The 13,997-nt window shown below is 35.0% G+C and overlaps 2 protein-coding genes across 5 annotated transcripts; one reads left to right on the top strand and one right to left on the bottom strand.

The window, feature by feature from the left end:
* Positions 1–1,054: 1,054 nt before the first annotated feature.
* LOC145601101 (serine/arginine-rich splicing factor RSZ22A-like) lies at positions 1,055–5,141 on the bottom strand. Of its 4 annotated transcripts, XR_014104346.1 has the most exons (7): positions 5,011–5,141; positions 4,748–4,855; positions 4,446–4,534; positions 3,334–3,556; positions 2,894–3,046; positions 2,106–2,348; positions 1,055–1,939 (listed from the first exon to the last, which is right to left on the bottom strand). XR_014104346.1 is itself a non-coding variant. In XM_081657036.1 (6 exons), exons 2-6 carry the CDS (start codon positions 4,834–4,836, stop codon positions 2,342–2,344), a joined length of 561 nt encoding a protein of 186 aa, XP_081513162.1. In that variant the 5' UTR covers positions 4,837–4,855; positions 5,011–5,141; the 3' UTR covers positions 1,969–2,341. The 4 variants fall into 4 exon arrangements, 3 of the variants coding, with proteins under 3 accessions (XP_081513162.1, XP_081513165.1, XP_081513164.1); XM_081657036.1 differs by lacking the exon at positions 1,055–1,939 and having other exon boundaries at positions 1,969–2,348; XM_081657039.1 differs by lacking the exon at positions 1,055–1,939 and having other exon boundaries at positions 1,969–2,348; positions 2,894–3,037.
* Positions 5,142–6,778: 1,637 nt separating this feature from the next.
* Positions 6,779–11,969, top strand: LOC145601890 (putative potassium transporter 12). Its single transcript, XM_081657973.1, has 9 exons — positions 6,779–7,100; positions 7,928–8,156; positions 8,246–8,494; positions 9,014–9,064; positions 9,457–9,717; positions 10,087–10,139; positions 10,227–10,341; positions 10,429–10,683; positions 10,845–11,969. The coding sequence occupies exons 1-9, from the start codon at positions 6,837–6,839 to the stop codon at positions 11,885–11,887; spliced, it is 2,520 nt and encodes an 839-aa protein (XP_081514099.1). The 5' UTR covers positions 6,779–6,836; the 3' UTR covers positions 11,888–11,969.
* Positions 11,970–13,997: the final 2,028 nt, after the last annotated feature.

Here is a 13,997-nt window from a genome sequence, read left to right as displayed (position 1 = left end):
AGGTCATTTCAAGTATTGAGTCAACTTCAGCTCAGCTAGAGAATCGGGTCAAGCAGATTTCAAGTTTTGAGTCATTTTTAGGTCCCTAATCAGGTCAATCGAGTTGGGTCAAAAATGCCAAGTCTACTTATGGATGCCAAATTTGAGATATTCTGGGATCTTAACATTCGCACATTACCAACAACTATATGTGGAAAGTATCAAAACAAGCATAATTTTGAAACAAATGAGAAGTGCAGCTCAAAACATAAGGAGTAGGTGCAAGATTAAATTTTGAAACAAGGATAAATTAAGATTTACTATTCATTCTACGTACTAACAACATAACGGATACAAACCTACTCAGGAAAGTAGGAAATTATACACAAAGACTATCACCCCTAATTACATAATCTACTAATAAAAATACTAATTGAAATATGAGACATTATAAATCACACAAACAGCCAAGTGTAACTATTACCATTTGGCTCGGTGACAATACACAGATTTATAGGTCTCCATCTCCAAGTTTAGAACAATTGTCTGGGGTTAACAAGTATATCCACAATCATTCACTTGAATTTGAAGAGGTCATACAAAAGATATCCCCAAACATCACATAGAAAAAGTGACAAGCAGCTCTGGATTCTTCATACTTAAGGTAAAAATCAACCAACCTCTATACAGCAAGCAGCAATTTACACAGGCGTTTAAGTGAAATTATGCACAGATGTCAAGTGTTTTGAAGAAAAAACATGTACCAGCCAGAAGAACGATAGCTTAACATAGGGACCTTCCACGCAGTTGCACACAAACGCATTGCCATTAACACAGCTATAACTTCATATATAATATGTGTTCAGTTTCATGTCATCATGAGAAAGCTAATCACAATACCATTCAATATATATTCAAAAAAAATCAAAAGAAAGCAAAGAAGCAACTTGCCAATTATTATCATTTAGAGGCTTGCACAGTTTGATACTCTTCAAGAAGTATCAAAATAAATTTAAAAAAAGAAAGCCCCCTGTGTAAGTTGAAGGCAAGCCAAGTTGTTGAGAAATCCCAGGAAAAAGTTGCATAGTTTAAGATGTATACCAAAAAGCACTAGCCTGATTTATTAAGCATATTAGGCAAAGCAGATAACTATCTTTTTAAAAAAAAAAAAAAAAAAATCACTGATTCCTGATAGTTTATTACAGTGAAGCGCACTATAAGGAAATTACATCCTTCCTAAGTCCCCATCTCAGATAACGCAAGTATTAAATGAAGTTGGCAAACAAAATTTGAAAAGAAATGACAATGCATCGATCATGTTCACATCACATCTATAATATGAGGATGAGAAAAACAAAGTCATGTTGGTGACTAAGAAATGTGTTTGCAACATACCCAAATAGCAAGCAGGCAAATAAAATAACCTTACCTGCTGAGGGCCTTTGTCTGATGTCCTGGAAACTGTGCGAGAGAAAAAAAGGTAATTTGCCCTGAGGACATAACGGTTGGAGCAGTACTTTAACCAAGTCTCATTGCCTAGCAGGGACGTCTAGTCCATAATGTTCCCTGAGAAGTGTGTTACTATATAGCGAATCTTATAATCAAAGGGGCATGTGCAGTTAACTTCCTTTTCAACACTTTGTGAGTACTTTTAGATCATCCAGAAACAAACTTTTGATGGTTCCTATGCCCTCAAAACCAGGTTAGATGAAAAGTGACGAGGTCTCATCTCCTTCAACTGGGGCAAACATAGTAAAAGTGTTCTAAGTGGAGCAGCTTGGTCATACATGATGAAATTTAAAATTTGAGGGCGGCCAATGTAGTGGGGTTCCACAGTCATGATGACACGAAGATAAGAAGAAGCGATGACAAGCAGATGATGACGCAGACAATCAGATTTGAAAAAACGAGCACGGTAAGCAGTAAGAGTCGAAACGATGCCGTTGCATCCTAAATCACACTTCACAAAAGAAATATGAACTTTTAGTCTTTCAGAAATACCAACTTCATATAAAATACACACACACACATTAAGAAGAATATAGAACAAGAAAATAGCATTTGATCACAAAACAAATTGTAAAATATAAAAAGGCAGTAATATGGCAATCATAACAGAAACCTACAACATTCAGAGAGCTGTAGAGAGCAAACTGATGCAGAAGGGATGTCCAGTAAACTTCCTACATTAAAACAGCATAGAAGCCATCCAAGCCCTCCGAAGCAAACTTTAAGCACTTCATAGCCTTAAATATGCACAGTAATATCAAAAGTCTCTATTCCTAGTAGTACTATTGTTGGATCCTGGCTGCAACTGTTGTCTCCTAAAAAGCTCCACCAGTACCACCACCATTTATCAGCATCAAACTCTGCAATAAAAAAAATATATATATATAAATGAATTAAGACTGGAAGCGCAGAAAAATCTCAAGACTATAGTCTGCACTCTGCAATAGAAGATTGAAGTGTATAAATAGGGATCTAACAGAGGTCAACAAAAAACATAGTGCAGTAAATGCTAGTATTACAGTTTACAAACATAAAATTAATGTAATTATATATCTCGACATCTTCATAAAAGTCTACACTACGAGTTACTCTACAGCACCCCGTCTAACCTCCAAAAATAGGAAAAAAGCCATAGTACTCCTCAAAACCTAAGAGAATTACATCAATCACATAACAGTTGTACTTGATAGAGGTTAAACAACACTTGTTACCGAATAGGCAATAGCCAATAAAAATTCACAGCAACTGTAATCTTTGCGTATTAGACACATTAAAACTCACACCTTGATTAATAAACAACTATCAGCTAAGAATATATTTTTACAGTAATTGGAAAAATGAACATTTTATCAGCAATAAATAACAATAACATGGTAAGCTGATTAATGTGAAAAACTTCACATACCCATTAGCATAGGGTGAGGCACGGCGAGCACGACGAACTGGTGGTGATCTACTGTAGCTTCGACCACGACGATACGCAGGTGATATGCTCCGTTTCCTTGGTGGTAGTGGTGACCTCCTTCCTCGTGGGCTGTATCCACGTGGGCTATAACTCCTACCACATGATAACGTCCCATCAATCATTGCAAGTTGAGAAAACAGTGACAAAATATTCAGATGGCAGGCAAAATTTACAAAAAGCATCTTATTGATTAGGCAAAAGGGTAATATTAAACAAATTTATAATATAACTAGTAAAAATACAGAACCAATTGGCCAAAATTGAGCTGCAACAATAGATTGGAAAAAAAAACACTAAAAGAACTTCCAAAATATCAACACAACCATCCTTTATAGAAACCAAACAAATAGAGAAGCATTCACTAAATCACAAAAGCAGACCTGCGGCCATAACTAGGACTTCCACGATGACGAATAGGGGAAGGGCTACGGCGACGTCCACCACCTACCCCTCTTGAACCAACTCGCAAGCGACATTCACGAGCAAAGTGACCAGGTTCACCGCACTCATAGCATTTCATATCATCACCCCCACGCCCACGTCCGCCACGACCTCCACCTCCCTTTGTATTACGGGACAATTCCACTCGCCAGCCATTCCTTCCTGTTGTATAAGCTTGCTCATAAGTAATCCAACATGGTAATTTATAACAAAGCAAACATGCTAATCCAAAACAACATACTCCCTCCGTTTCATAATAATTGACAAAGTCAAGCTTGGTACATGCCAATGCATGAGTTTGATAATACGGAGTATTAAACTTCAAATTAATATCTACTTTTACATTAATAAAAAGTTGATATTATTAAACTTCACATTAATATCTACTTACAAAAATATTACATGACACTAATAGTTTTTAATATACCTTACTCAAAAGCTGTACTAAAAGTTCGTATGTGAATAGTAAAAAAATTAGTCAAAGTGTGTCAACTATTATGAAGCAAAGGGGAGTATTCGACAACACCAAGTTCACATTGCAACTAGGCCAACTCATACATAATGTAGGCAATTCAAAATTCCATCAAACATCATAGAGAGATCCAAAACAATGAAAATACCAAATAGTGTATAGTGACAATAATCAAACCTTCATGACAAACTACATCATTCAATAATTGATAAAATCATGCCTATAAACAACTAAACGGTGATAAAGTAATCCACTAATCCCATGTAATACACAAACAGCAAAGTTGTAAGAAAGATTAAGAACAGCCCAGAACGGGAATCCAAACCTATTATTTCTTAATCAATCAAAGCCTTTATATCATAAAGGGAGTCAGCTACATGAACCAAATTTGATTATTCCGAGTAGTCATCGACAAAAATAAACAATTTTTTCTGAGAAAACTTATAAAAAAAATGTTTAATTTGATTATAAAATCATCATCAAAGCTAAAGACCTATTAAAAATGTAAACTTTACAAAGGAAAAAATCCTCCACCCAATTAAATTCTTCAAATAAAGACCAAACAAGAAGAAAAGATACCATCAAGAGCTTGAATTGCATCAAGTGCATCCCTTTTGTCATCGAATTCGATAAAAGCATAGCCCGGTGGCCTTCGAGCAACCCACACACTGCAATCATGGTAATTTGGTAGCATAAGAAAATCATCATCAAACCTAAAATCATCTAATTTGATACAACAAAATTACCCATTATCAAGAAAAGATAGACAAATTTACCCAACTATTTCAATTTCAGAATCAAAACGAAAAGGCAATCCTTGTTTAAACTAATCAAATCAGAATCAAAATCAAAATTAAGGTTAAAAAGGAAAAAATCTGAACCTGCGAAGAACGCCATAAACTCGAAATTCATCTTCGAGCTCGCGTTCGGTAACTTGAGGATCCAGATTACCGACATAGACACGAGCCATTATTCCTGAAAATTGATAGCTGAGAAAAATCGATGAGAATGTAATTAAACACAAATTCGAGAAACTAAGAATCTAATCAAACACAAATTCGAGAAACTAGTAATGATTTCAAAGGATTAATTCAAGAAATTGATGATTAAATCAACAGAGAAAGTGAGGGGAGAGAGAGAAAACCTAGGGTTTGATCAAAAAAGGGGAATTTCGTTTCAGATTTTCAGTTGCAATACAAAACAAGTTTCTGATTTTGATTTGGGAAAACTGAAACTCTTATTTGTTTAAGGTGTTATTTGAACATAAAACTTTTTGGGCTTTAATGGAATATGATTTGATGGACTACATTGCCAATTGTATGTGCCATATTTTGTACGGCCCAATAGATTAAAATAAAATAAAAAATAAAGAAGATTTTTTTTTTTTTTTTAATTTTATTTTATGATGGGAGTAATTTTTAATTTTTTATTTAAGGGTGTTTGAGTAAAACTTGATTTAATGATTTTTAGTACCTAAATGCATGGTGTTATTATTCAAAAAAAATAGTATATGGTGTTAGAGTTAGACATAGACAATCTCTTAGATTTTCTAAACCTTGTAACTAAAATTCTAAAAGCAATCTATGGCATCCCAATTTCTATAATTAGCACATAGAAGTTCATAATAGTTGGTTTTTTGGGTTATGGTAGCTGACTAGCTCAGATTTTGACAATTTTTTCTCAAATTTTTTTTTTATTGGTGATTAAACTTGTACTTTATTATTTGGGATTCGCCCCTTATCAATATTTGGTGATTAAATTGAGATTTGACACACATATATCATATATTGACAATATTGTCTATGAAATAATTCATCATGTTGCGTTTTTTAAGTTTTAATTGCTTTTGGGTCTTTATGTCATTATGTTCCTAGATTAGGCTCGTGGCCTTGGACAATTTGAACAAATTTGTTTATTTTTTCATACCAAAATTTAAATACAAATTAAATACCTAATACATTTAAAATGTGGTTTCAAAAAAAAAAAAATTACGTTTAAAATGTAGAATTAAATTCAATATTTTTACATAGAAAAAACTCATTTTTTCGGATTAGGACCAAAGTAAATGATGATAGACTATAGGCTTTGATTACATAGTACTTTTTTTTTGTTTTTTTTTTCTTTTTGGTGTTTAGAGAGTCACTAGGGCGAAGGTGAGAATCGATCCCAGGATCTTCGGGAAGCGGGAATCGATCTCAGGATCTCCGAAAAGCTGGGGGGAAGCTTTAGCGACTTGAACTATTCTTCTTTTTTTTTTTTTTTGTTGAGAACGACTTGAGCTATTCTCAGTCCTCACTCTCTATTACTGATTTTTGTTGCATTAGGACGAAATTAAATTCAAACCAAAGTCACACAGAGAGATTAGAGATGATCTCAAAGCTGAAGTCACCCTCTCTTCAACCAATCAAAAGACAACCTTTTATTGCATTATTCTCTCTCTTTTTTAATTCCATTTTTTGCTATGAAATAATACGTGGCACCCGCTGATTAGTTCTTGTTTGCGCGGCTCGATTTGTCAAATGAATGCAAATTTCGGTACTCCTCCTCCATCACTCTGATCTGTGACAGTGCAGTATCTTAATTCATCAATTATTGAATAAATAATAAAAAATCACATAAGATAACAAAAATACACATAACTACCTACTACAATTTGTAAACTTTACATAATTTTATAAACAACAACCAAAAATTGAAGGATTTTATTTATTGGGTGTAAGTGTGTAACTTGTATGCTTACAATTACATTACAAAATCCATACTTGTTACATCAAAGCCAATAGTTCAATACCTTAATTCCGAAAGGTTGAGGTCGGCTACATGAACCAAGATTACGTATTGTAGGTCGTCTAGGTAGTACAAAATTCATACCCCATTTACAAGATTTGATGAAAGATTTGATCTTAAGTTGATTATTGGGTATTTTGAATTTTGATACATTTTTTTGTTGAGAATTTTGATTAAATTAAAATGGGAGGAGATTTGATTGAAGAGTGTAGTAGTTTGACATGGGTTGGAAGTGGGGGAAGTGGAACTTCAAGGTGGGTTGATGGAAGTGAAGTGAGTTCAGAAGAAATGCCAAATTGGTCAAAAATGGATGAAAATGAATTTAGAAATAGGTATAGTTCTTCTTCTGGGTCTTTTAGAAGAAGGCTTGTGAAAAGGCCTAAAAGAGTTAATTCTTTGGATGTTGAAGCTATGCAGATTGCTGATGCTCATGCTCATCACTCTAAGGTTTTGATTCTTTTCCCCTATGGTTTAATTTTGTCGTGTCGTATTGATTCTGATATATGTAGCGTTAAGGGCTAAGTATAAGTATAAAATATATTTTCGAGTAAGGTACTTCATACAGTATTGATTTAGATGTTTAATGTCTATATTGCAATTGTCTTGTCAGAGTTAAAAAAATTTAAGTAATTATTAATCAAGGATTCAAGGGTGTTGAGATTTCTGGGAATTTCGACAAGTGAGGGATGAAAATGTGATAAATTAAGTTTAGAGGTGTGATTGTGATTGTGCTTTATCCTCGTCTCAAAATAATAGGCCACATTTAATTTTAAGATTAAACTATGTCAACACTTTTGAGATCGTGAATTTCTTGTGGTACTACTACATTTGATCACTGTACCATGATATTCTCATAAACTTGAAAATGATTGAAGTAATGCATTTACCATATATCTGCATCATATCTTAGGCTTGATGCATCTTTTAATTAATCTATTGTCAAAGTTAGCGAGGATTTAATCACTAAGTCAAATGTGACACATTATTGTCTTTAATTAAGGCACCTGATAGATGGAATAGTGTCTCAACTCTCAAATCCTTTATGTTTGGCATCATCATATTGCCTATTTCATCAAAAACTAGGAACAAATATTGTATGAAGTTTTGTTCTGTATTCCAATGCTAATGCATCATCAGATTGGGCTCTTAGCCTTGTCTGAAATAATGTATACGATAGCCTAGTTCATCCGGTACCATTAGCTTGCCCATGGGTGAAATTTTGGCCAACTACTAAATGTTGTTTGTGTATTGAGTACAAATCAATTATTGTACAGGAACTATCTACATGGCATACTCTTGCATTGGCATTCCAAACTCTTGGTGTGGTGTATGGTGACTTGGGCACGAGTCCCTTATATGTCTTCACTGATGTGTTTAGCAAGGTGCCTATAACATCAGAAGTTGATATTCTAGGAGCACTGTCTGTTATAATGTATACGATAGCCCTTGTGCCCTTGGCAAAATATGTATTTGTAGTGCTTAAAGCTAATGATAATGGGGAAGGTACATGATTTTCCAACTAGATTTTCGCCTTATGTGCTTTATCATGAGTTATTCTGTATCTAAAAATAGTAGGCAACCACTGGCTGCAGGAGGGACATTTGCACTGTACTCTCTTATAAGCAGGTACGCCAAAGTGAGTAAGCTTCCAAATCAACAACAAGCCGACCAACAGATCTCTAGCTATAGGCTCAAACTACCCACTCCAGAACTTGAAAGGGCTTTAAACATTAAAGAGATTTTGGAAAGGAAAGCTTTCATGAAAACCCTTCTACTATTCTTGGTTCTTACTGGAACTTCGTTGATAATAGGGGACGGCATTTTGACTCCTGCTATGTCAGGTACTTCGTATGTAATAATTTCAAACGAGCTCATATATATCAAAATAGAGTATACGTGTGTGCTAACTCAATATTCTCTCTTTGATTTAGGGAGATTGTAGAATGTGGTATCGCTACCCTAAACATCACACATACACAGTTTAAATTCAGCAAAGTAAATTTTAAATATTTGCTTTGTGAGCACTTCCTTTCTGTGTTTCTCAGCCTCTCGAAAATGCTGTGGTGCTCAATTTCATCCAACCTCTTAAAGGATATAGTATTGTAAGACCACTATAATGCTATATAAAAATAAAAATTAACAAAAACATAGTAAAGCTTTGTATACATGTTAGTCAGTTCTTTAAAAGCCGAGACAGTTGCTGGCCTCTACACCGTCAGCTTTTAGATGATGACAATTAAAATAATCCTTTAAGCTCCTTCATACAACTAACTTCATAAATTGAGTGCTAGAATTATAGGTTATGCTTTCATGTGAATTAGCTTTCTGATGTTTCTTCTTATTTTCATTTTCTTGTGCAGTTATGTCAGCTGTTAGTGGTTTGCAGGGTGAGATAACAGGATTTGGTCCTAGTAAGTACATCCACCCCTTATGCGAACACAATAGTTTTATATTAATCCAACATCAGATCATATAAGTAGGTGGGTTTATGATTTTTTGGATGCATAATCAATCTGAATAATTTGAGTCCTAGCAGCTACCAAAATTTTTATAAAATAAAATAAAAAAGTTGATGTACGGAGTAGTGTTTATGGTGATGTTTCGGAAGTAAGGAGTTAATTGACCTGACATATCATCAAATGAAGATATCCATTTGAATTCAAGTGTTGAACTGTTGATTTGATCTGAACATATTTAGAAGCTTCAATTCTGTTATCACTTCCATCACATAATATGTAAATTCAAATATTTCTAGGTCTTTTAGATGGGATGCTGTAATTATAAACTTGTTATTTTGACACAGACGCTGTAGTCATTGTTTCGATGATCATTCTGGTTGGATTATTCAGCATACAGCGATTTGGGACCAGCAAAGTTGGCTTTTCATTTGCTCCTGCCCTGTCATTGTGGTTCTTTTCTTTGGCCACTATTGGAATCTACAACCTTCTCAAACATGATATTACTGTCCTGAGGGCCCTGAATCCTGCTTACATATACCTTTTCTTTAGGAAGAATGGCGTTCAAGCATGGTCTTCTCTTGGCGGCTGTGTTTTGTGCATTACAGGTATTTTGTGCTCTATCTCGAGTTGTGGTTCCTTCAACCTTTTATGTTCTGAAATTTCAGCCCGATAGGCCTTAACTCTAGCATTAAAAACCATTCAATATGGACTTTTTCTTAGCAAAGCAAACTGTTGCTATTTGCTGTCATAAACATTGCTTACAAATCTACATAATCAGCATGAAACACTCCCATTTGCTCGGGTTGTTGCAACTATTTCCCCTGTATTTCTTGGTTTCGGAGATAATTTCTTACTAGCATATGTTGCTGAAAGCCCAAAACCACTGTTTCTTATCTGAAATACTTTCAGATATTTCTGATGAATTATACTTGTACCTATGCTATCAGTGTAATTTGTGAGCTATGTGATTACAGGAGCTGAAGCAATGTTTGCTGATCTAGGACACTTCTCAGTACGATCTGTTCAGGCAGGTCCTTCTAGCATACACTACTTCTAAGTTCCATCACTGGCTCACTACTGCTGTTTATTTATAAATGAATGGTGGAATTTTCAGATTGCATTTACTTCTGTTGTGTTCCCCTGCCTTCTGCTAGCTTACATGGGCCAAGCGGCGTTCTTGATGAAATTTCCAGCCTCAGCTGAGCGAGTATTCTATGATAGTGTGCCAGGTGAACCTTTAAGCAAACTTGCTTCTTTATCATTTTATATAATATGAGCTTTTTGCTGATACTTCTATAAAACTTTCTGGTGAGTAGATGGATTTTTCTGGCCAGTTTTTGTGATTGCCACACTTGCAGCCGTTATTGCCAGTCAGGCTATGATATCTGCTACCTTTTCGGTCATAAAGCAAGCCATGGCTCTGGGATGTTTTCCAAGGTTGAAGGTGATTCACACCTCGAAGAAGCTGATGGGTCAGATTTATATCCCTGTCATCAACTGGTTTCTGATGGTAATGTGTCTTATAGTGGTTGCGACTTTCAGAAATACCACAGACATTGCAAATGCATATGGTAAGGAACCTCTTTTTAAATGTCTTCCAATCCCTATATTACTCCTACAAAGTTTACTTATGAGTCACCTACGCATTTTAAAATTTAAGTTTATTTCAATGTGCATGACATACACGAGTGTTGAAGAAAGATCTCATATGCCGTAACCAATGTTATTTCAGGAATTGCTGAAGTTGGAGTCATGCTGGTCAGTACAGCCTTGGTGACACTAGTCATGCTTTTGATCTGGCAAACTAACATATTCCTAGCTCTCGCTTTCCCTATCGTGTTTGGGACAATTGAGCTCATTTACTTATCAGCAGTCCTATCAAAACTCTTGGAGGGTGGTTGGCTTCCTTTAGCCTTTGCTGGGTGTTTCTTACTAGTAATGTACACCTGGAACTATGGAAGTGTCCTCAAGTATCAGAGCGAGGTCAGGGATAAAATTTCAATGGATTTAATACATGATCTAGGATCTACCCTTGGAACTGTAAGAGTCCCCGGAATTGGATTACTCTACAATGAGCTAGTTTATGGCATTCCTTCCATTCTTGGGCAGTTTCTTCTAAGCCTTCCTGCCATTCACTCTACCATTATCTTTGTTAGCATCAAATATGTGCCGGTACCTGTTGTGCCTCAAGAAGAACGATTTCTCTTTCGAAGGATTTGCCCAAGGGACTACCATATGTTCCGCTGTGTTGCTCGTTATGGTTACAAAGATGTACGAAAGGAAGACCATCAGTCATTCGAACAACTTCTAATTGAAAGTCTGAAAAAGTTTCTGCACAATGAGGCCCGAGATCTTTCTCTTGAGGCCAACATGAATGAACTGGATATAGACAGTGCTTCAGTGAGATCAGCAGATGCAGTAGACCCTGATGATGAGTTGCGAGTCCCACTGATGCATGATCAACGAACAGTTGAGTCAGGACATCAGCCATTGGAGTCAGAAGACGCTGAGGAGTTGCCTTCGAGTGTAATGTCAACAGAGGAGGATCCTAGCTTAGAGTACGAATTATCTGCACTTCGAGAGGCTGTCGATTCAGGTTTCACATATCTGCTAGGAGATGCAGATGTCAGAGCAAAGAAAGAATCCTGGTTTCTTAAGAAGTTGGCCATCAACTACTTCTATGCTTTCCTGAGAAAAAATTGTCGGAGGGGCGCTGCTGTACTGAGAGTTCCACACATGAATATCATAGAAGTTGGAATTACATACATGGTTTAATTTCATGGCAAATTTACCTCATAAAGATGTGAGCTTCTTGAGGTAAATCATTTATGGATTAGCCTTCAAGCATGTTATAGTAATACAATTCTGTTGTGTATTATTTGGTTCACATGATCTTTGTTTTGTAAATTTAATTTATAATATGGTTGATTCATACCAATGAGGTCTCGATCTAGTGGTTAAGACTGAGGATTTATGTTCGATAAGTTACTGGTTCAAAGCCCTGAGGATCTTTCTCAAACATATAGCAAAATGGGTATTGAATTATCACAACGGCACAAGGAAATCTCAATGCTCAATCGCAATCTCAACCTACTTGCAGTATGATCGATGTTTAGCTAATCTCTTTTCGGCTACTCACTCATGCACTACCTTTAGGTCAGATTGCCCATATTTTGTCCATCATTCTTTCATCCTCAGTATTAGTACGTATATAAAGAGATGATCTTAAGGATGTTCTTTATTCTAAGGTACAAATTCATTGTATGTGGCTTTTGTTATGCCACTTTGTTATGCCACTTAATGACTTAAAACATAACATCATGTGTTTCTTGTAGAGATGATGTTCATGAGTATGACATTTGTGATTGCATAGAGGGTCCAATCTCAATGGTCCCCTAAATTTACAATTGCCGACAAAAAAAGATTTCAAATGAACCTTTATTTGTAACACCCAAAATAAAGGGATTGTGATGTGGGCATTGTCACAAATCGATTCGGGTGTATCGTATAAAATTACACTTTTCACGTATCATCATTTCACCTGCTTATGCTCATTAGGGGGAGTAAAATTTCACCCAAGTGTAAAATGGAAATTGCAAAAATACATGTCATTCCTTAATTTCAGACTAGCTAGCATCACATGCGGGATTATCTTAGTGGTTTTACTTATATATTCAGGTGATAATTTACGCTCATCAATTGGGAATAATGTTTTCTCGCTTATTTAAAAAGAAGAATAGATAGCAGTCACACCATATTAACAAAAGGATTTGTTATTATCCTACTTGCGTTCAAAAATAGATACACTAGTATACTACTTGCGTTCTAAAATAACTGACACGATCAAAGTTAACACACTTGTCAATAATATTAATTACTCTAAATATATATAATAAAATACTAACATAAATTATGAAAAAAAAAGTTGATAAATAGTACAGTAGTAGAACTTTATGTTAATGCCTTTTTAACAACAATTTATGTGACATCATTTGTGTACGGAGTACATTAGTAAAAAAAAAATAATACATAGTAATAGTAGTTACGTAGTAATTACGTAATTAATATTAGTATATGGTGATAAAAATAAGTCAAATTATGTCAATCATTCTGAAATTGAAGTAGCGGTATGTTTGCATGACCCTTGTTTTATCTACTTTTTTGGTGTTTAGAGAGCCACAAGGGCAGATGATGAAAATCGATCCCAAGATTTTTTAGATATGGGAGGGGAGCTCTAACCACTTGAGCTATCCCTCATTGTTAAACGTGAGCCGGGAGGCAATGAGCCAATGAGGTATGGCATATTGAGATAAGCGAAGGGGTTTTGCCGTTTTGGTCCTTTATTTAGGAGTTATCCATCACCAAAAAGCCTTTTGCAACCTTTTTATGGATCTTAAAACTTTAACTTTTGACTTTTTTAGGCTTATTAGATCAATTTATTCCTTATAAGGTACGTAATAAAATTACTAGTCCTCTTTGGCTCTGGTGGTGGCTTTCAAGATTCTTAAAACCACAGGTCCAGGGTTCAAGGACTGGTAGAAAACAACAGCACAGGTACGTAATAAAATTCTTTCAAAAATTGAAAAAGTTACACAATAAAATATTCCGTTAAATTAATGTGTTTTATAAATTGAATGTATGCAATTTATGTTATAAGACACGATGTCATATCATAAGATGAAAAGATACTGTTTTATTATTCGGTAAAAAAAATTGCCTCACAATTAGTAGGCTAATGTTTAGTGCCACATTTATCTTACCATACAAGTATTACAAGCACCTCATGTACAAATTACAAACTTTAAATACAAAGTCATAATGAAGTTATTTTTCTAAAAATAATCATATTGAAGTACAGTAATAAAGTTACAAACTTTGAACAAAG

Source organism: Chenopodium album, chromosome 21 (genome assembly GCF_948465745.1).
Source record: "Chenopodium album chromosome 21, dcCheAlbu1.1, whole genome shotgun sequence".
NCBI lineage: Eukaryota > Viridiplantae > Streptophyta > Magnoliopsida > Caryophyllales > Amaranthaceae > Chenopodium > Chenopodium album.
Note: the sequence above shows the minus strand (reverse complement) of the source record. Positions and strands in the feature narration are given on the sequence as shown.